The 24,006-nt window shown below is 36.8% G+C and overlaps 1 protein-coding gene across 2 annotated transcripts in view; it reads right to left on the bottom strand.

Moving 5' to 3' along the window:
- BTBD9 (BTB (POZ) domain containing 9) overlaps window positions 1–24,006 on the bottom strand; it is a 553,349-nt gene that overhangs the window by 360,085 nt on the left and 169,258 nt on the right. Inside the window, exons 7-8 of one of the 2 annotated variants that reach the window (XM_006882021.1) lie at window positions 20,115–20,127; window positions 3,871–3,909 (exon numbers count right to left, since the gene is read on the bottom strand). The exons of the other annotated variant lie outside the window; for it this stretch is intronic. Of the exons in view, the coding sequence (XP_006882083.1) occupies window positions 3,871–3,909; window positions 20,115–20,127 (52 nt within the window). The remainder of the gene's footprint in view (window positions 1–3,870; window positions 3,910–20,114; window positions 20,128–24,006) is intronic. 2 annotated transcript variants of the gene reach the window in all.

Below are 24,006 nucleotides of genomic sequence, written 5' to 3'. Positions count from 1 at the left end.
CTGGCTTCCATACTTATCCTGAGCACTGGTATTTAAGTGTCTTCTTTCTGTGGTTATAATCACAGCGACATTCATGATTGTGGAGCATATCATTCTGTTTTGCACAAAGTCACCATGGGCTGGGAAGCCAGAAGTCAAGAGCTAACTGATAGAGGCTAACAGCAATACAGTGGGGTGGAAAAGCTTGACCTTGCCCCTGCTGCCTTCTGTTTAATTCCTCTTTTCACCCTAAACCTATTAATTGAAGATTCACATATTATATATAAAAAAAAATCTACCAACTGTCTACCTCCACTTTCCTACCACAATATATTTCTGGCATTGGTTGCCAAGGTCTCTTGATTCACCCTCGATAATTTCTTTTACATTCAGCCCTCTTTTCATTCCCACCTGGCATCTACTACAATATATGAAACTGCAATCTGCAAAGTCAGCATTAAGTTTCTAATTATCAAGAAAAATGGCCTTTGATCCTAAGGCTTGTAAAGAAATCTTATCTGCTATGTTTTACAGGAAAGGGAAAAAGAGGGTGGTCTATTTCAGGAGAAAAAAATCAAAACCTATTTTAAAAGTAAACTGTACAAAATTTTTTTTAAGAATCCCAGTCTTTCAGGAATATCTGCCAATGACGAAGGGCTCTTTCCACCCATGTTTTCTAACTGACTGTATTCCCAAGCTTCCACACACCCTGGACTTTCTGCATTTTGTTCCATCGATAATAATAACGGGAGCAATACTTTTACTAGTATTACAAATCATCTGTTGACTCCTCAAAGACAGGCAGCTACGTATTGTGGTTACTCGATGGTATTAGTCTCAATCTGTTGCTCACTGAGTTGCTAAAAAGTTGTAGTCAATCAATGGCACCAAATAACAACTATTATCAGATAGCAACCCAAGGCCCAAAAAAGGATAGGGAATTCACTTCCCATGGTCACAACCACTACTAAAAGATAATCTAGGATTCTAAGTCATGCCTATTTGGCTCCAAAGTCAATATACCACTATACTATACCCTTAATAACACTAATAGGCTTGAATTATTATTGCAATCATTTCCAAACTTTCAAATTGGTAAGTTCAAGAGGAGCTATGTTTTAAAAAGATAAATCTAATGGTAATGTGAAGATGTATTGGAAGGGAATTAACTGGAGGTTGGGAAACCAATTAGAGATGTAATAATTTAGGAATGAAGCCATAACAGCCTGCACCAGGATGTTGGCAATGGCAATGGGGGAAAAGAGATAGATATAAGAGAAGTTATGAAAGATGAATAAAAAATGTTGGCACTGCTTAAAATATATGAAGTAAGAGAAAAGAACCAAGGCTGACTTAAATTACAAACTGTGTGACCAAGGGGGAAAAAAGGGGCAGAGTGTCATGAACTGAAATAAGAAAGACAAGAATATGATCAGAATCTGTAAAGAAAGAAATGGAGAATTTCCAGTTAGAATTATTTAAAGTATAACAATTACATAACCTAGATACAGGTAAGTGACCCTGTTTTAATAAAATTACCTTAAAAACAAAGTAAGAATGCTTTCCATCTTGCTTTAATGTGACAATAAGAACGTCAATTCATTTAAGAATAACTGATCTTTGACTGAAGTAAATACTCTCATGTTCCTTGCATTGTATCTCTTTCTTTTCTCAACTTGTAAAAAGTGCACTGCCTGCAAATTCCAGCACCATTCATTCAAAGAAGATGGTTAATAGGTCTCATCTGTTTAGCTGGAAAGCGTATAACAGGTCCTTCATAAGAAGACCACAGACAATCGTTTGAGTGAAAATTTATGCAAAGTAACAGATTAGTAATAGTTTTACACCAGCAGGGCTTCATGTCTCATTATTTTATACTGACTACTAATAGAGTTTAGTATTAGAATTTGAAAAGGAACAGAAAATGGAAAGCTCTCCCTGCAGAATTTATTGTACTCTTTAGCTATTATGGGTTTCATTACAGATTTCTACTCCAAGGCGTTATTCTTTGTTTTATTTTCAAAATGTAGCTCATACTTTAAAAATGGCTTTCTGGGAAACCTCTACATTTGCATGAATTCAAATGAAACTCTGTTCTCTGTCTACTTTCATCATTCTGTTCGGCAGCTTGTTACATATTTTATAGGGTTAGGATGTGATTAACAATGGACTCCTCTACAGCATTCCATAAAACAACAAAATCAACAGTGAGACTCAGCAAAGTAAACACCCAGAGTGCTTTTAAATATTTGGTTTTATAGTTTTTAAATGACAAGCTTTAAAATAAATGCAATGATGTAGATGAAGCTTTAGCTAAGGTACTACCCCTGTGATTGAGGGCAATCTGGTAACTGGAGAGATTCTGTAATGAAGAATGCTCCCTGCTTAACTTTTCCACATCCTCTTACGATATCCACTGGAACATTAAACGTCCCTTCACATATTGCATATTGTTCCAAATGGAGAAAGAAGGGAGATTAAAGCACAACAACAGCAATCACTGCTAGATAAAGAAATCAAGTTGCTCTCTGGACAGAGAAAATGGGGTGGGGAATGGGATAAATTTTAAATAGTGCAGGAATGTTAAGGGCAGATGGATTTAAAAATTCAACTCTATATTCTATAAACTCAAGCAAAAGAGCGATACATACTGGGTTGCACATTAGTAAGACAAAAATGGGTTTTCCATTGTTAAGGGAGATAATAAAAAAATAAATGCCCAGAAAGAAGATCAAAAGGTGTAATGAATAATGACTCTGATGTGCTTCAAAATGAAAATGAAACTTGGGAGGGACTGGAGAGCACTATGCTAAGTGAACTCAGTCCCACAAGGATAAATATTGTATAAAACCATTATTGTAGAATGAGTATAAGGACCCAAGAGGGGTGGAAGAGGTTGGAAGCAGAGGGATGAGAATGTGCAGGGGAGGGGGGATTAATCATGAGGTTGTACAACTTGATGGTGGGAGGATGAGGGAAATTGAAAGAAAAACAATGTGTTCTAATTTTGTAACTAATAGAAAATGTAAATTAAAAAAAAAATCTTCAACAAGCAAATCTGGATTTCAAGTAATTAACCTAACACTTGCACAATGGATCACAACAAAATATAATGAAGTTACCTTACAAAATAAGTGTCTGGAGAACGTTAATTTAATGTTCATGTCCTCAGGTGGACACAGTTGTTTTGTTAGGCATGAGCGTCAAGTTTTTTAAAACAGGAGAAAATGCTCTATTATATACCTTATGTTGTTGTTGTTGTTATTGTCATCAAGTCACCTGCAACTCATAGAGACCCTATGTGCAGCAGCTCTGAATCCTACCCTGAGCCAGTGTCACAGACTCAGACACACCTACCTGCATTGCTCTAATTACCTTATCAATCCATCTTATCGGAGGTCTTCCTCTCCTATGCTGTGTCTCCACCCTTCCAAGCATGATGTCCTTCTATAAGGACCAGTCCCTTCTGGCTACATGCCAAACTATGTAAGATGGAGCTTCAAAATCCTAGCCTCCAAAGAGAAACTTGGCTTTACTCTAAGACAGACCTATTTGTTTTCTTGGCAGTCCATGGTATGTTCAAGACTTTATTCCAGCACCACAACTCAAAGGCATCAATTCTTCTATCATCCTTGGTCACTGTCCAGCTCTCTGATGCATAATAAGTAACTGCAAAGACCATGGCCTGATATTGTTGCTTCTCAGTACTCTGGGGAGGTTCTCGAGAGCAGATTTTCCTAGTGATTTTTGATTTTAGATTTTAGATTTTTAGATTTAGATTTTCTTTTGATTTCCTGACTTGCTGGTGCCAAAAGCATTGACTGTGGAGCCAAGCAAGCTGTAATTGATAACAACTTCAATCCCTTCTCCATCTATCGTGGTGCTGCCAACTGGCCTAGTGGTGAGAATCTTTGTCTTCTTGGTGTTAAGCTTCAATCCATATTGAAGACTACAGTCCTTGACCTTCTGCAGCAAACACGTCAGGTCTTCCTCAGTTTCAGCAAGCAAGGTTTTGCCATTTGCATAACATAAGTTGTTGGTTGATGAGTCTTCCTCCATTCTTGATGTGACATTCCTCTTCATAAAGCCTAGCCTCCCAAATGAATGATCTGTTTTGCATATAGATTGAAAAGGTATGGAGACAGGACGCATACCTGACATACTCCTTTCCTGATTTTGGCGTATTTCAACAAACAGATGCTGCCCAACAAATGTGCTCACCAGGTTGTGCCAAGAAATCTGGAGGACAACTACCTGACCAACTGATTGGAAGAGATCCATATTTATTTATTCCCATCCCAAAAAAAGGTGACTCAACAGAGTGTGGAAATTAAAATCTGTACATCTTACATAGTTTGGCATGTAGCCAGAAGGGACTGGTCCTTATAGAAGGACATCATGCTTGGAAGGGTGGAGACACAGCATAGGAGAGGAAGACCTCCGATAAGATGGATTGATAAGGTAATTAGAGCAATGCAGGTAGGTGTGTCTGAGTCTGTGACACTGGCTCAGGGTAGGATTCAGAGCTGCTGCACATAGGGTCTCTATGAGGCTAGGATTTTGCAGTGTTTCCTTGCTCTGTTCTGAGAACCGCTTCCTGGTTCAAGTACAGGTTTCATATAAGCACAATCAAGTATTCTGGAATTCCCATTTTCCTCAAGTTAGCTACAATTTGTGCGATCCACAAAGTCAAATGCCTTTGCACAGTTAAACACAGCTACACTGCTCTGGTAGTCTTTGCTTTCTACCAAGATCTATCTGACAGTGGCAATAATGTCTGTAGTGACAGGACCTCTTCTAAACCCAGCTTGCATTTCTGGTAGTTATCTGTTGAAGTACAGTTCCAGTCATTTTGGGGTAACCTTCAGCAGGATTTTCCTTGCGTGTGATATTAGCAATATTGCTGGATAATTTCCACACTCTGTTGAGTCACCTTTTTTTGGAATGGGAATAAATATGGATCTCTTCCAATCAGTTGGTCAGGTAGTTGTCCTCCAGATTTCTTGGCACAACCTGGTGAGCACATTTGTTGGGCAGCATCTGTTTGTTGAAATACGCCAATTGGTGTTTCATCAAATCCCGGAGCTTTCTTTTTTCCCAAGTCCTTCAGAGCAGCCTGAACTACCTTCATCACCACTGCCTCGTGATCATTTTTTTAGGTTAAAGAACTTAAAACTTACATTTGGAAATCATAGCTATAAAGCACTAAGAACCATCACGCTCTTAAGAAAACTAAAGTTTAAAACCTTTTTATAAGTAATTTTCTAGAGAAAAAAAAGAAGTCATTGCTATAATAATTAAATACAGGAATTAGTGCAAGTTCATGATAAGAATATATAAACTCATTCACTTAAGAAAAGCTAATACAAAATTTGGGCAATCAACACAGCATTATTTGCTCAAACAACGCCACTGTCATTTGGGTTTGCAAAGGGAAAAGCAACAGTTCCTATAACCAGATACTTCTTTCCTGGGGATTAAAAAAATCCAAACACAAAACCAATAGCAACCGAACTGTCAGCCCGAAAGAAAACAACTAGTATAATTAAACACACATACAAAAAATATCAAGGCTTACCCAATACTTTACAGGATACTGCCCATGATATTTTTTTTTTCCATTTTGTTTTTAAATTTTTATAAAGGACAAACTCTCATCCTCTTTTTGGTTTTTATTGTTCTATGCATTTAAGTGAATGTGTAATTAAACTAAATTGAGATAATCTGTTTGGATTTGATAATCTGCCCATAATATATCCTATCTGATGTTTCTAAGAATGCAAAAGCACAGTAACAATCTCTGCCACTGCTGCTCTAAATTCATTCCATAATTAATTTATGCCCCTGAAAGACATAAAATAGCCTAAATAAAACCCACAGCCCATTTTATCATGTTACAGATTTTTTTCTTTAATCACTACAATGCTAGCATTTCTGAAGGGGAGAAAAGCAAAAGCTGAGATCAAGAAATTTCTAAGCAAAGACTCCAGCAATCACTCCAGCTGTTTGCAAAATATACTGGGACTTTTCACAGTAGCAACTTATTACTATAAAACACACTGTAAAATCTCACTTTGTGGTCAAACGCTAAGTAGTTTTGATTGTTTGGAAAATGGAAACTGGCAATTTACCATTTATACGAATAATGGAAAACAGAAGAATATATTGATCCTCTTTCCCCCCTTCTTGCTTACAAATGAGCATACACAAAAAATTTAAGTATGATATAAAAACTCATTTTATAAACATCTTTACTGGTCAGATGCATCAATTATACGACATTAAACTTTCTATTAAAAAGTGTAATTTAAAAAGTGTCATGCAAAGAAGAATTCACGTAAAAATTTGACCTTTCTTCTATAGCAAAACTATTTATCACTTAATATACATGCCATCATACTCCTCAAGTACTGTGATTTTACAGCTACTAGGCCAGCTTAGTGATGCTGGTCAATATCCTGTGAGTAAAACTAGGCAGCACTTTCATTCTGAAGAATTTAAATTTTAGTGTATGGTTCTTCAACTCTTCCTTCTCATGTTATATTGACCAGAGACCTCCAGCAGCCTATGTCCCTAAGCAACTATATAAAATAGAATCTTAGACCTCTGGTAGACTTGTGTGAATGATAAATAGATTTTCATTATGTTAAATAACTGAAAATTTGTTTTGTTGTTATAACAAAATTCAACATAATGCAAGAAGATCTGGTGGCATGGTGGTTAAAGCACCGAGCTGTTAACTAAAAGGTGAGCAGTTCAAACCCATCAGTGGTCCTATTGGTAAAAGATCTGATCATGTGTTCTCATAAAGATTCCTGTCCAGGAAATTCTATGGGGCAATTCTGCTCTATCAGAAAGGGCTGCTATGAGTTTGAATTTATTTGATGGCACATTAAAAACATAACTGAATTTATCCTAATATACCTTTACAGCTGAAAATCATGTTTATAATTACAGAGAATCTGGAGGAGATTAAGAGACAAATTTTGGTTTGTCTATAAAAACTATTTTATACTATACAAATGTACATTTATTTTACAAATATAATTATTTGCAAAACTAGTCTTTATTTAAAGTAGAAGTCAGTATGAAGTCTTTAATATTTTTTTTAAACAGCCATTTCTGTTCTTTTTTTTTTTAGATAATTTTAATGAGCATTTACAGAGATTTTGGATTTCCATTCATTCATTGCTGCACTTCTCTCCCCGCCCATCCCTCCCCCCACCCCCACCCCAGTTGACTCCTCTCTTTCAAAAGTAAAAGAAACACTCCTCCCTGGTACACAATCCCCCTGCACCCCTGCCACTGCCCCAAGTACATTCCACAATGCAACCTTAATTGTGGACTCCTGTGGTAACCGTAAGACCCTATCATACATCGCTTTTAAATTATTCACTTCCTCATCTGTTTCAATGCAGTATACACAATTTATCCAGTTTTTCTCAGTCTTACCCCAACCCTGATGTCAGTCCCATTTTACAACAGTGGCATCATGCAATATTTGTCCTTTTGTGACTGAGATATTTCACTCAGCATAATGTCCTCCAGGGTCACCCATTTTGAATAATATTGCATGAGTTCCTTGCTTTTCAATGCAGCATAGTATTCCATTGTGTGAATATACCACAGCTTCTCTATCCATTCGTTTGTTGATGGGCACCTGGGTTGTTTTCAACTCCTTGCTATTGTGAACAGAGCCGCAATAAACATGGCTGTGCATCCATTTCTGTTCTTAAGCTTACCTCCTGAACTGGTTTATCAACTGTGTTTGCATTACCTAGATAGAAATTAGCTCTATGTTGCTTCCTTTGATCATCAGAAACCAGTTTATGATATACCTATCAACTCTATCTTTCCACACCTTCAGGAAATTCTAGCAAAACAGTCTGTTTCATAAGAGTGAGAAATTACTGCAAAATATTTTTGAGAGATAATGTTTTCTAACATGTTAATATATAAATTGACAGACTGCTCATTTACAATGCTAAGGATTTACATCTAAATTCTACTACAATAGCCACTGAATCCTGCTTTGGAAGCAGGAGTGGGATCCACTTCCTGAACTGGAAACTCTATGAATTTTGATAAATGTCGATAGTTATAGAAAGGCTTCAGGCCTTTTGTTCATAAGGTTGCTATGAGTCGTGCTCAACTCAAAGGCAATCAACAACAAACAGTAACTCACTGACAGCAAGTTGGTCTATCTCATAATGACTCTTCATCAGGTGTCCAAAGCTAGTAAATAAATCACTCCTTGGGGAGATGACCCAACTTTCTCCTCGGTGGTTGGTAGACTCAAACTATCAAACTACTAACTATTACAGTTAACAGCTCAATATTTTATGAACCTTAGAGACTGCAGTGCAGTTTCTTACCACTAGGCCACCAGAACTCCCTACCACATCACTAAAGTTCTTTAAAGTCTATACAGTTAAGAAAATGCAAAATATTTAAAAAGTAGTCTCCAATTCATAAATATCCAATTTAACACACAAATCTTGTTTACAAATTATCCCGTCAAAGCCTATTATATAAAAATTGAGGTTTGTAATAACAAAACAAACATTATTGCCATTACTGTATTATTTAAAAATGCTTTAATGTATCTGGAAGTAATTCTTTATTATTTTTTTTAATGCACAGAAAGTACACTATACATTAAGTACTAAAAAAAATTTGACTAACTGATATTAAATACAAATTGTGCCTAGCTGTTCTGACTTCAAATTCATCAAAGCAACCAAACTTATTCATAAACTGGGGACTACCTGTATTTCTACATTAATTCTCTCCATGTTCAAGTTTTGTGTTTCCAGATCCTATAACTTACTAATATCACAGCAATCTTCAAACAGTTAGATCTGAGAAATGACACAACCACCTTGCCCCTTATTGCAGTTTTGCCTAAGAAACTGACAACGCATTGCTATTTGCTTTTTAGTTAATAACAGTCTGTGAACATCATTATGCACACTACAGCTGCATATTTATTTCACCTTCCAAGAGAAAAGAAAAAGAATTTATAAATGTAATATAAGAACAACAGGATGCTCAACAAATATCTAGTGAATTTATAATAAATAAATAAAAACAGTTCTTCATGTAACCATATATTCAGGCAATGAGATGCTTTTACTAATAATTTCACAGACGAGATTTTTTAAAAAGCTAGATAGGGTCCCAACTTCAAATGATTTTTGTCATCTAGCTCTGGTGGCTTTTGAGTAAAGAGTTGTGCTGCCAAACTAAAGGCAGGTTGTTCAAATCCATCAGCTACTCCACAGGAGAAAGACAGTCTTCTCCTGTGCAGTTTATAGCCTCAGAAAGCCCACTGGAGAGTCAGCTATGAGTCAGTTTTGACTCACAGCACTGAGTTGTTTGACTGTTAACTACATATGCAATTAAATTTTGTGCTTTAGAAAATTATCTTCCCAACACTATAGTTGATCCTGAAAAATTTCAGGACGTTCCACCTAAACAAGACTCAATGGTAATGAAAGATGAAGCTTAAGCAGCACTAAAGGCATTGGCAAAATAAAAGGTCCCATGAATTGATGAAATACCAATTGACATGTATAAACTAACAGATGCAGCCCAGGATGTGCTCACCAGTTTATGCCAGAAAATTTTTAGGACAGCTACCTGGCTGACTGACTAGAAGAGATCCATATTTGTCCCTAATCCCAAGAAAGGTTATCCAACAGAATGTGGAAACTATCAAACAATATCATTAATATATCACGCAAACAAAATAGTTTTGAAGATTATTCAAAAGCAGATATAACAGTACATTGACAAGGAACTATCAGAAGGACAAACTGATTTTAGAAGAGGCCACAGCATCAGGGATATCACTGCAGATATCATATGGATCCTGGCTGAAAGCAGAGAATGCCAGGAGAATGTCTATTGACTATGCAAAGTCATTTGACTACATGGAAAATAATAAATTATGGCTCACACTGAGAAGAATGGGAATTCCAGAACACTTAATTGTGCTAATACAGAATCTATACCTAGACCTAGAGGCTTTATGCAAACAGAGCAAGAGAACACTGCATGGTTTAAGGAAAGGTGTGCGTCAGAGTTGTATCCTTTCTCTACATCTATTCAGTCTGTATGCCGAGTACGTAATTTGCGAAGCCAGATTCTATGAAGAGGAGTATGGCGTTAGGGTCAGAGGAAGACTCATCAACAACCTGCTTTATGATGATGACACAACTTTGTTTGCGGAAAGGGAGGAGGATATGAAATGCTTGCTGCAGAAGAACAAGGACTACATCCTTCAGTAGTATGGATTACATCTCAACATCAAAACAAAGATGCTCACCCCAGGCCCAACGGTCAACAGTATGATAGATGGAGAAAAGACTGAACCTGTCAATGATTTAATCTTGCTTGGATCAACAATCAATGCCCTTATCAGCAGTCAGGAAATCAGGAGACATCTTGCACTGGGCAAGCCTGCTGTCAACGACCTCTTAAAAATACTAAAGAGCAATGATGTCGGCATGAAAACTAAGTTACACCTGATCCAGGCCATGGTATACTCAATCACCTGCTATACTCTGGACAGATGGACAATGAATAAAGATAACAGAAGAACTGGTGGTTTTGAGTTGTGGTGCTGGAGAAGTATACTGAATAAACTATGGATTGCCAATAGAGCAAACAGATACGACCAGGAAAAGGTGTGGTAAGAGTGCTCCTTGGAGGCAAGGATGACATAGCTTCATCTTTCATACTTTGGAAATTAAGGTGAGGTTACTCCTTGGAGAGGAACATCATGCTTGGTGGAATGATGGAGGGGCAATGAAGGAAAGGAAGACTCCCAATGAGATGGACTGACTGTGACTTCAGCAATGAGCTCTAGTGTTTCAGAAATGATGAGGACAGCATGAGATAGGGCAAGGCTCAGGTTGGCTGTTCATCATATGTGTCATACTCCACTCAAGGGCGCCTAACAACAACAATGCTATGGTGGTATAATTCAAGTGTGGTGCTGTTGTTGTGCTGCTAACCAAAAGGCTAAGAGGCTGTGCCAGTTCAAACCTGCCACTCTTGAATCAAGGTAGACAAGCAGTTACCTCTCAAGATTTATGGCCTCAGAAACCCAGTGGAGCATCACTATGAATTGGAATCTACTCAACAGTAGTGTTAGGCTGGAGTCTTTTTTGAGTCTTGACTACAGTTTTCACTCTATTTTTCCAATCTAACAAATGGCATAGTAAGTTTCACAGGCACAAACTCTAATATGAGTATCTCAGGTAACTAACTCAATGCCTTTGAGCTATGGTACTGGAAAAGAGTAGTGAATATACCATGGACTTGTAAGAGAAAAAAGAGGTCTGTCCAGGAGAGGGTGAAACCATGATATTCCTTGGAAGCAAGGATTTTAAAGCCCTGTTTCACATACTTTGGCCATGTTGCCAGAAAGGACCGGTCCTTGGATAAGGATATCATGCTTGGAAGAGTTGAAGGTCAGCACAGAAGAGGAAGACCCTGGATGAGATGGACTGACACCATAAGTGGGGTACTGGGGGCAGGTGTGTCAGAGACAGCGAGATTGGCTCAGGATAAGGAAGGGTTCGGAACTATTGTACATAGGGTTACTATGAGTCACAGGCATTTGCCTGTGGGGTCTATTGTTTGCAGAGACCCTATTGTGCTTAGGGTTGCTATAAGTTGCAGTTAATTTGATGGTATATAACAACAGCAACAACCTCTACTGATGGAAAACCCAAGCTTTATCATTTCATTTAACTTCTTACACAAGAGGAAGTGAATTTAAGGGGGTTTTTTGAAAGGGGATAGAAAAAGAGGGAGCATTTCTTAACCTGCATCGTTGTTGTTGTTGTTATGTGCTACTAAGTAAACTGTAAGTCATGAACCTTATGAACAAATGGATCTCAACCCTGTCCTATCCTGTGTAATCCTCACCATCTCCAATATACTCCAATACACAATCACCATATCAATTCATCTTGAGGGTTGTCTTCTCTTACAATGATCCTCCACCTTTCCAAGCATGATATCGTTCTTCAAAGATTGGTCCAGTTTAACTGAAACAAATTGCATATATTTAAACTATTACAGTTTGTTAGTTTTTTTAACATTTGGAACTTGTAGCCGAAGTTCTTTTGTTGGGGAGAACATAAGGATATCTAAGTTTTTTAGCATTGTTTGTTGAACAGGATATTTCTCCACTGAATTGTCTTTATTCTTCTGTCAAAAGTCAATCAAAACTAGTCCATAACTATATGAGTCTACTTCCAGACTGTCTATTCTGACTCCTTGATTTAAGTGCCCAATTCTTTCTTAAAGTAGCAGCTACACAATACATTTTAAAATCAAGTATAGCTAGGTCTTCAATTTCATTTTTCTATTTTCAAAGTTGTTTTGAGTAGCTTGGAGCTCTGGTAGCCTAGGAGAAAGAAGCTGAGATGCAATCTCAAAGTCACACAGTTCAAATCTACCAGATGCTCCATGGGAGGAGCCTAAGTTCTATGCATTTCATATAAATTTTAAAATCAACTACCACATTTCTCCCAAATAGTTGCTGGGATGTTAATTGGAATTATACAGAATTTATAATTAATTTGAATAGAACCAGCATGCTAACAACATTACGTCTTAATTTCTCCTCAGTATTGTTCTGTAGTTATTACTGTATTGCACATTCTTTTGTCAGATTGATTTCTCACTATATAAAAATTCTGATGCTTTTGTAAATGATATTGGTTCTTAAAATTTATATTGCTGATTATTTTATACAGAAATAGAATGCATGTTTATATTATTGACCTTGTTTTCTGCAAGCCTGATTAAATTAAGTTACTAGTTTAAGAGCTTCTTTATCAATTCTATTTGGATTTTCTCTCTATATATAGTAATGTTATCTGAGAATAAAAGTCATCTTACAAATCATCTTACTGAGGTAAGCTAGAAGTTCCAGTACAAAGCTGAACTTAACTCCTGAGAGTAAGCATCCTGACTGTTCCTGATGTTTTGGAGAAAGCATTTAGTCTTACACCCTAAGTATTTTTAACTATAGTTTGTGAAGGTTTTTTAACAGATGCTCTTTAGAGCTTGAGGAAGTTACCTTTTCTTTCTAGTTTGTCAAGTATGGGTATTGGAATAAGTAAAATTCACTTTCCCCCTGCCTCTTCTGAAACGATCGCACAGATTTTCTTTTTTATTTTAATATGGTGAGTTACACCAATAGATTTTTTTTTTAATGTTAAAAGAGAATTGCATTCTTGGAATAAAATCCACCCAATTATGAGGTATGAACTGTTTCATTGATTGTTATATTCAATTTGATAAGATTTTCTTAGGCACCTTTTTGTCTATATTCTTTAAGAGATAGTGCTCTGTCGTTGTTTTGGGTTGGTTTCTGGTTGTCGGGTTTGTCTGTTTTTTTTACTGTGTTGTTATTTAATATGAAGGTAAAACTGACTTACAGAATGAACTGGTAAAGAATTCCTTCTTAATGTCGAAAGCTTGCAAAGTTAGTACCATGATTTCCTTAAACACTTGACAGACTTCACCAGTGAAGACCTCTGGGCCTGGAATTTCTTTCCAGTAAATATTTAGTTGTAAACAACATTATTTTAATAGATATATGCTTAATCCACTCTATTTCTTCTTGAGTGAGCCGTAGTAGTGTCTGTCTCAGTATTTTATCTGTTTCATCTCTTTGGTATAACATTTTACAATATGCTGTCCATAAAATTATCTTACTATATTATTTTCACATCTATAGAAGCTCTAGTGATGTTAACCTCTTTCCAGGTTGGTTAAAACTCTGAGTCTCATACTTCTTTTTCCCTTTTAAAGAAGGGAAAGCATATTTTTGTTTGTTGTATTTGTGGTCTTCAACTAAAACCTAAAAATATTTCTCTATAATTCACTTACAAAAATGGATAAAACCTTTTCATTTGTTTTCATCCTCAAATAGCTTAGTCTTCTAAAAACACAAAAATTAGTGTATAAAAGCCAAAAGCAGATTTACAAAGCAATCCTTAAAAAGAGATCATTTTGAATATTATAAAGAAAACATATGCTATTCATTTGGAAATTTGGCATTTTTTAATCTTACTTTTTAAAAAAAATTATAAATTTTTTGAAATCTGAACATGTTCAGTTCTGAAGAACTGTATTATGGATAAAGAAAAACAATCATTTTTAAGAGCAATAATTGTACAAATCTATGCAAAATCAAACATACACACTGGATCACATATAATAATCTACAAATATTTAAAGTGTGCCTACTTTTTTGTTTGTTTGGCCTTGGAGTTTTCATACCGCTATGGTAGTTTAGTGGTAAGAACTTACACCGCCAACCCAACGAACACGGTTCAAATCCACCAACTGATCCACAGGCAAAAGATGGGTAATCAACTCCTGAGTGATTTACTGACTATGACACCCTGCTGCAGGGTTGGCTATAAATTAGTTCTGATTCAGTGGTAGATAGTAACAACAACATTTTCAAATAGCTTTTCTGTATTTAATTTTCTCTCTTTTCTGCCCCTCAGTTCCAATCTACATTACTCCAGGATTTTCCACAATGGAAATTCAACCACACTTGCAGGGTAGTTGTCATGAATTGTGTCCACCAACGCATGTGAGTGCTTGGCTGGGTCTTGATTCTTAGCGGTTGGGATGTTGACTATGGAATGATTCCAATGATCTGATAAGACAATCAGGTGTAAGAAGATTACTGGCAGAATGCAACACCTTTCATCCTGTCACAGCCCTAAGATGTAAGGGAAGCTTTCCTAGAATACAAACTAAAATATCCTTCATCTTTTAAGAAATAAAAAGAAAGAGAAGTACAAATTAAGGAGGGACTGAGTACCACCCCCCCTCAAAAAAAAAGAACCTGTATGAAGTGTATTCTTTAGACTCAGGCCCTGTGTAATGAACCACCTAGATCCTGAAACAGACTGATGCCAAGACACATGGAGAAGGAATGTTAGGCCTACAGATGATGAAACAATAATCTTTTTACTGGACTGTCAGAGCAACCCTTCCCCTAGAACCAGCACCTTGAATTCAGATTTCTACACTTCTATTCTTTCACAGTTCAGAAAAGTTACCTACTTCTAGTTATTTCTGTTGTAGCAGTAGTAGATAACTAAGACAAAATTCAAAGCCCAACACAGTCTAACTACAACCTAGTATCTGACCATATTTCCTTCTATCTCCCTAGATATGCATTATAATTTAGTTCACCTAACACACTCATCATTTCCTAAATACGTCATTTTTCCACTAGTAACATTTTTGCTGGCAAGTTCTCTGTTGCATCTATCTAATGAAATCCTAGGCATCTTTAAAGGATTAGCACACACAAAAAAAATTTTTAAGGTACTAAGAAACCTTTCCTAATTATCTCTATAAATACTGATCTCCTTCCTCTTATATCCTATAGCATTTTGTACTTTTATCTCACTTAACACACACTACTGCAGCAATGGATTTGAGTGTGTCAGAGATTGTGAGGATGGCACAGGTTAGAACAGGGTTCAGATCTGTTGTTCATAGAGTCACCATGTGTCATACTTGACTCAATGGAACCTAACAACAACTTTATTAAAGTTATTTTATAACTATAAAATTATAAGCTCTTTGAGAGTAGGTTTCATATGCTCTCTATAATTTGCTAGGCTATAGCTCTAAAAGTCAACCCAACAGACATGGAACCTTCTACTATATGCAGTCTACCACTAACATCCAGAAAAGTGTCTCAAATATTTCTTGAATGAACCAGTGAATAATATTATAACTTCAATTTGTGATTTTTCAAAACCATTTACAGTTAAATATAGTTTCCTCAATCTACTTTCTAAAGTTTTTTGACTGTATCTTTGAGCAAAATTTCCCCTACCTTGACTCCTCAAATAACCTTACAAAATAGTTAACTTTATCTATGTTGAAAAAATTCCAAGAGGATGAATTTAGGACTCAGGAGAGAGAGAGAGAGAGAGAGAGAGAGAGCGAGCGCGCACACGTGCTCGTGTGCATGCGTTTAATATGTCTATCTGTCAGGTCTACTACTCGGATCTGTAGACATTTAAAGCTTTTTTAAAAAATGGAAATTTAAAAAAGGATCTTTTTAGAAATGTTACACAAATGGCCCAAAAGTACTAATGTTTCTGAATGAAACAAAAACAAGAGGATGACATATCTGAATATTTTCCATTGACTTTCAACAGAACTTCTCTGGTTTGCTCATGTCCAGATGATGTCTCAGGAACCTGCTCCACTATATATCACGAGGAGTGTAAAGAAAAGATAAAGAGAATTTTCATTGTATTATTACAAAGTCTGCTCTTAAAAACCCTGGGATCAAGCTGAGAAGCACTAGTCCAAGGGATAAAGAGAATGCCAAATACAACCAGAAATGCACAATCTAAAGAGGATAAAATTGATGCATGGGACCTTCTAAAGACTAAATCTCTGTGCACATCAAAAACTTTTTCCAACAGGGTGAAAAGAAAACCTACAGACTGGGAACAAACATTTGGTAATACCATCTCAGACAAGAGTCTTATAACAAAAGTTTACAGAATTCTCCTGGGCCTCCACAAGAAAAAGACTGATAACCCAATTACAAAATGGACAAAAGACATGGAAAGAATTTTCACAGTGGAAAATATCTGAATGGCAAACAGACACATGAAGAAATCCTCCAAATAACTGGCAATAAAAGAGATGCAAATCAAAACCACAATGAGATACCATCTCACTCCAACAAGAGTGACCAAGTTTAATAGTGCATTAAGTAATAGATGTTGGAGAGAATATGGAGAGAAAGGAACTCTTATACATTGTTGGTGGGATTGTAAAATGGTGCAACCATTCTGGAAGGCACTTTGGCGCTTCCTCAAAAAGCTGAACATAGAAATTCCATATGACCCAGGTATTCCACTACTTGGAATATACCCTGAGAATTTGAGAACTGAGGCACAAACTGAGATTTGTACACCAATGTTCATAGCAGCATTATTCACCATCACAAGAACATGGAAACAGCCCAAATGTCCAACCACAAATGAATGGTTTGAGAAATTATGGTACATTCACACAATGGAATACTATGCAGCTGGCAGGAGCAATAACTTTGTAAATTATTACCCTTGGGAGGGACTGGAGAGCATTATTCTGAGTGAACTAACTTAGTCCCACAAGGATAAATACTGTATAAGACTGTAATTGTAGAATGAGTATAAGGATCCAGGAGGGGTGGGAGAGTCTGGAAGCAGAGGGATGTGAATGTGCAGGGGGAAGGCAGGATTAAATCATTGGGTTATACAATTTGATGGGAGAGGTGAGGAAAACGGAAAGAATTAGTTCATATTTGTATTAGAATTTTGTAAATAAACTAGTGAAAAACAAATTTAAAAACCTATCTTACTGGCGGCATTATGAGCTCAGAGTCAAAAGAAAGGCTTTGCTAGAAGCCTGTGTAGTTCTTACCTGAATTCTACAAATGAACACTCAGTATCTACCTTAATATATATTACCTGTATTTAAAAGCTGCTTGTTGCTATTCCAACAAATGCTACCTGCATTCATTACATATGATGAACTCTTTTCTGTCTTGAGAGACTTGGGAGTCATACAAAATATTTTCATATTCAATGCCAAGTTGTCTCTCTACACCAAATTCTTAGTTCTCTCAAAATTTCATCACTTATAGAAAATACTATGGAAATATTTCATCATCAAAATCAAAAGACAGAAAATAAAAGGCATTAATGTAAAATATAAAATCCCTCAAACCAAACTGTTTCATCCACAATGGATGACTTCCAAAGAGAATGAACAGAGAGGGGAATTTTACTTAGTGAGTGGTAAATTTCAATTTCTTATTAAAGACATAAATATGTTTTGACACCAATACACTTTAAGGCCTCTGCAGAGTGTATGCTTTACAGTTTTTTGGTGGACTCTGTTCTCCTTTATGTAAGAACAGAAGAAATAACCAAAGCAAAAGAGAAAAATGACCTGGCCATGTGCTACAGTGTAATTTGGACATTTAAACATTTACCATCTCACTCTGTGTGAGAAGGGGCATGGTCTGTCCAAGTTTAGATGGGAGAGGAGCAACCATGATCAGGCCACAAAAATTTCACATAGTCAAAGAATGCCTTGGTCTTAAAAAGAGAAGCAGAGACATGTTATCACTAAGGGAGCTGGAGGTAATATCATGTCTGTGGATACCAAGTGCTCAATTTACTCAGCAAAAGGGATTCTTTCAAGATAACCTTTATTATTATTCAGATTCTATCCCACTTATCCTAATGATCTAGTAGTCAGCAACTGGGGGGAAAAAAGAAAAAATATGTCTTTAATGTGAATGTTTTTAAAATTTCTAATAAAAGAGAATCAGAAAGAAAAGAGCTGGTATAGTTTACATTTATGAAGAGCAAGGTTATAACTAAGGTATTATCAGCAGCAAACTAGACAAAGCACCCTTTTATATTTAATCTGCTGTTCAAAAGATAGGAGCTGTTAGTCAACATCCTGCCTCAATCCAACAGGCCAAGCAAACTGCTAGTGAGTACCAATGCAAAGTGACACCTTTGAGGCCTTAACACATTTAATTAACTATATGATTCACTGCTTCTTCTTTAACATGCCTTGAACAATCTAGTAAATTAGAGTGTGCCGCCATTTGCTAAGATTCATTTGCTACATTAAAATTCTTAGGAAGTTGTTTATAAAAAAACTTCAACACAGATGATGGCTTTTGGAGCTCTAGGGAACCATGTAAATACCGGATGGTAAAGCACTTATCACAGCATCATTATTTCAGTGGGAGAGCCTATGGCCTTAATTTTCTGCATATACATTTTACACATAGGAACATGGCTACCAAATCTCAGTGTCACCCTGAAAGGTCATGGAAGCTCAGCTCCATCTGTGGCTTCACTGATAAATCAGTTTGTTCTGAGACACAATCACCTTTCCAACAGCTCAACAAATACCAAGTCTGGTTCACCAGCAGAGCCTAGTGGTAATTGTCCTGTCACAGCCAAGGAGATGAGGGTAGTGCATGGGCTATATTACCTAGGAAATCAGACCCTTTAGAATGGACCCCAGGAATAAAATTAAGTAATAACCACAATAACAATTAGGATGATGTCTCAAACTTTCATTTTTACTGTGAAGGACAGAAATCAGAGCTCAGAATTGAATATTTTCAGAAAAACAGATCAAATGACTAGTGGTAGAACCCAGGTCACTAAGAATTAACCAAAGAAGCTCTTCCCATGTCTACCATCTTCTCTAGTTCAAGGATATTTAGAAAAAGGAAGCAATAATTCTTTGTAACTAATAAATATTTGGAATTATTCCTCACTACCCAAACCATAGCACGCATGCCCCTTAAACATTAATTATTTTGTCTAGAGGAGTTATAACTTTTATTATTTCTAGTCTACCTAATAAATAATTTTTGAAAGTAAAAACAACGTTATTAAAGCAATAATGACTGCCTTTTTCAAACAGAATCTATCTCCCATTCCAATTATCTATAAGCCAGTTAGAAATATGGAAAATACATGAAATAATAGAGTTTCCCATTACATTCTGAAAAATCCTACTTTGTCTTACAGAAAATGTGGAGATTGTATGTAGATTTTTTTTCCAAGGGTTCTGAAGATCCCATAAATCCCATCCTGCAGGGATTTCACTTTTCTGCTGCCTTCCAACATACTTGTGTTCCTCCCTAAATATATGCTGCAATACCAACATTTCCATAGACAAAGCACTGCACACTAATAAAACATCACACTGTTTACATACAGTGCAAATATATAACATATTTTTAGCGTAGGTTATGAGCAATATTTTTAGATGGATGGAGCCTGCAGTGATATTAGTAACAAACTTCTACTGTAAATTAGTGGACTAAATAGAAATTTATGTTCCATAAAACCCAGCATGAAACAATAAGTTAGAAATATTTAAATAACATTTTACAGAGCGTTAAGCAGCAAGTGCAACTGTGTCAGACTGACTCTGCTACTGCAAAGTCAAGCCAGGCGCTGACACAGAAAGGTGCCCAAGAAGCAAAAGCTTCTGGTTCTCAGAACGTCTACAAAATTATGGATGACCTCCAGAGGGGGCCTCAGTAACATGTCAAAGCCAAAGCCCAAACCTTCTGCTAAGAAGTTGATTCCAATTCACAGCAACCCTACAAGACAGAGCTGAACTGGCCTAATATGGTTTCCAAGTGATATTCGGCACTCTTCTACGGGATATTTAGGATTCTTCTCCAACAATCGCCACAGTGAATGTAACAAAGGGCTCAAGCTTGGTGGAGCTCTTGAGGATGGTGCAGAATTGAGCAAGCTACTGATCTTCTGTTCACAAGGTCACTATGAGTCATAGCTGACAACAAATAGAATTTCAAGGACGCAAGTCTATGGACCCGAAGCACTTGCTGCAGAAGGTCAAGGACTGCAGCCTTCAATATGGATTAAATCTCAACATCAAGAAGCAAAGATTCTCACCACTGGGCCAACTGGCAGCATCATGATGGATGGTGAAGAGATTGATATTGTCAACAATTTCAGTTTGCTTGGCTCTACAATCAACACTTTTGGCACAAGCAGCCAAAAAATAAAAAGATGAATTGCATTGGGAAAGTCTGCTGTCAGAGACCTCTCCAAAGCACTGAAGAGCAACAATGTCAGTCTAAAGACTAAGGTGCACCTGATACAGGCCATGGTCTTTGCAATCACTGCTAAGCATCAGAAGGCTGGATAATGACTAGGGATGATAGAAGGAGAATTGATGCCTTTGAGCTGTGGTGCTAGTGAAGAGTACATGTCTGTGAGCTGTGGTGCTGGAGAAGAGTATTGAATATACCATGGACTGCTAGGAGAACAAACAAGTGCATCCTAGAGAAGGTGAAACCAGGCTGCTCCTTGGAGGCAATGATTCTGAAGCTTCGTCGGACATACTTTGGACATGTTGCAAGGAGGGACCAGTCCTTAGAGAGGGACATCATGCTTGGGAGGGTGGAGGGAGGGACAGCGCAGGAGGGGAAGACCCTCTGTGAGATGGATTGAATCAGTCACTGGGGTAATGGGGATAGGTGTATCGCAGACAATAAGATTGGCGAGGGAGAGAGCAGGTTTTAGGACTGTTGTGCATAGGGTTGCTATGAATCGCAGGGAACCCGATACCATATAACAACAACAAACAAGTCTAAGGAAGCAGACTGCTACCTCTCTCTTTCATTGGCTGCTGGATCTGAATCCCTGACCTTGGGCTAGCAGCTGAGCTGAGCTCTTTAACAACTGCATCCCCAGGGCTCCTTTCAAAGATATCATCAATCTTGAAAAAAAAATCTAAAAGAACTGCATTATTATTATTATTATCTATGTGTGTACTGTCATATCGGATCTGACTGGTACAGGAGGAGATTGTCCCTTCTCCAGCAGAGCATCTGATGGATTCGAAATGGGCACCTCTGGGATTGCAGTGCAGCTTCTTGCCACTAGGCCACCAGAGTTCCCGCATATAGCTTCTATTGACACAGGAGGAAAGCATCTACAAGATGTATTGATTCACATTTTCAAAAACATGCTAGAGCCCAAGAAAATATCAAAAGGTGTGTTTTTATCTAGATTTGGTTTTCTAAGATCTATAGCCCTGCTCAAGTAATAATCAGGTCTACCTTTGGATTACTCTCATCCTCCAGCACACAGAATATTTTTATTGTATCTTGGGAAAAAGCAGCTTTTAGCTTAAATGTATCTTTAAAATTTTGCAAAACACCAACACTCTAATAATTGTATTTAAAATCTAACAATGCAAACATAATACTATATCTGGGGCCTATACTTAAGTAAAAATACACAGAAGCTCCTTCAAACTTGTAATTTGGATTTAATTTTCCCCCTCTATCAGAGTAGGAGTTGATGGTTGTAGCTGGGACAGACAGAAGGAAATAAAATCCCAACTTCTTGAACTCTCAACAGACTGGGCCATATCAGTGCTTCAGTAATAAAGATGGCAGAATACAATGCCTTTAAGTCTTCAAAAGAATAAAATGTTAGCATTATTCTTTCAACTGTTTGAAAGTTAGAAGCATATTTTGCTTTTAGAATGTAAGATTTTAAAAGCAAATAGGTTCTAAGACCTCAATCTGAAAAAATAAAGAGTTCTTTAACTCGGGAAAAATGTCCCCAAATGAAAAACCTCATTTTGATTAACATTCTATATTACCCCTATAACATACTGACATGCTACGTATTTCCAATGAATTATGTCATTTTAATCCTTAAATTCCGTACACCTAACATAAGATTCATTATTTGTCTTTTGAACAGATTTGCCTTGTAGCCTAACCAACATTGTTGTTAATCTACGAATATTCAAGTGAAAATCTTCATTCATAAATTCTGATTGCTCTTCTTTTACCTTTAGCCTATATGGAAGCTCAGTAGAATTGAAACCCACAGAATATTGGGGCTATACCTGTCTTACTCACATTTCTTCTCTCTCTCTCTCTCTGATTAACATATGATACAGACAGTGACAGACACATATCAACAAGCCAGCCATGGCCCTTGTCCTCATGGGTCTTAGAGCCTAGACTTTTAAGTTGTCACTGTTAGCTGCTATTGAGTCAACCCCCAACTGATGGCAGTCCATGCATAATAAGATCATACTAAGGCTTTCATTGGCCAATTTTTCAAAAGTAGACCACCAGATATTTCTTCCTAGTCTTAAGTTAGATATTCTACTGGAATCTGTTCAGAATCATAGAAATATGACAAGCCTTTGTTGACAGAGAATTGGCATCTGTGCATACAGTTAGCTGGGAACCAAACTCATGCCTACCTCATGGAAAGTGAGAATTCTACCATTCAACTAGCACTACCCCTGAGGAAAGGCAAACACTAAATGTATCAACAAATAAATGTATAGCTACAAATTCTGATAAATGCTTTAAAGAAAAAGTCCTGGGTTCTGAGATGAAGCATATGGGGATATCCAATTAAGATAAGAGTAGTAGTCAAAAGTTTTCTCTCAGGTAGTTAACAACTAAGACTAAAGGACAAATATAAGATTGCTAGGTAAAGAATGGGGGGACAGTACTCTGTGGAGAAAGCAAATTTTCTCTGGGAAAAGCCTAGGGGAGGAGATAATTTGGCACATTTTAAAGTGGTAGCGGGGGGAAGGCTAAAATAAATGGGTAATGGAGCAGGTCATATTAAGAAGTCAGATTTTATCATAAGAATAGTGGATCAATGGATCCTTGGTGGCACAATGGTTGGGTAGATGGCTGTTAACCAAAAGGTTGGCAATCCAAATCTATTAGCTGCTCCATGGGAAAACAACATGGTAGTCTGCTTCCAAAAAGAGCTGTAGGCTTGGAAATTCTAGTGGGCAGTTCTACTCCATCCTAAATGGTTATGCTGAGTTGGAATTGATTTGACAATTAATCAAGACAATTAGCCGTTAGTTTTACAGTGGGATGTCAAAGGTTATACACATGATCTGATTTATGTATTAAAGATAAAACCATCCCTCTGAGTAGAAAGAGGGAAACTAGTTAAGAGGCTACTGGAGTAATAACTGCACCAAGATGAACTAGTCAAAGCATTCCCGGGGCTAGACAATGTATTTGTATCATGTAAATGAAGGAGTCAATAGATCAATATTAGCATTGATTCTTGAAGCTCTTCTTTCAAGATCCTCTGGCTATTCCAGCACAGAGGTACTTATCAGGATCTTTGTTAAATCCCACTGATATATCAATTACATTGACTCTCCAGGGTCAAATTTTAGCCAGTATTATGATAAGAAAATCAGACAGTATATAATGCTTAAAATTTAAAGTTCTAACTCAAGTAGCACTTTAAATTCTGTATGAAACTGAGAATTTTTTGAAATATAAAATTATCAGATACATAAGCAAAAAATGAATATAAAAGAAATCTGAAATTATTGAAGTAGAAAGAACCTCGATGTTCTTCAATAAAGGAAAAG

Source organism: Elephantulus edwardii, unplaced genomic scaffold, assembly GCF_000299155.1.
Source record: "Elephantulus edwardii isolate Elephantulus edwardi_28Jun2011 unplaced genomic scaffold, EleEdw1.0 scaffold00017, whole genome shotgun sequence".
NCBI lineage: Eukaryota > Metazoa > Chordata > Mammalia > Macroscelidea > Macroscelididae > Elephantulus > Elephantulus edwardii.
Note: the sequence above shows the minus strand (reverse complement) of the source record. Positions and strands in the feature narration are given on the sequence as shown.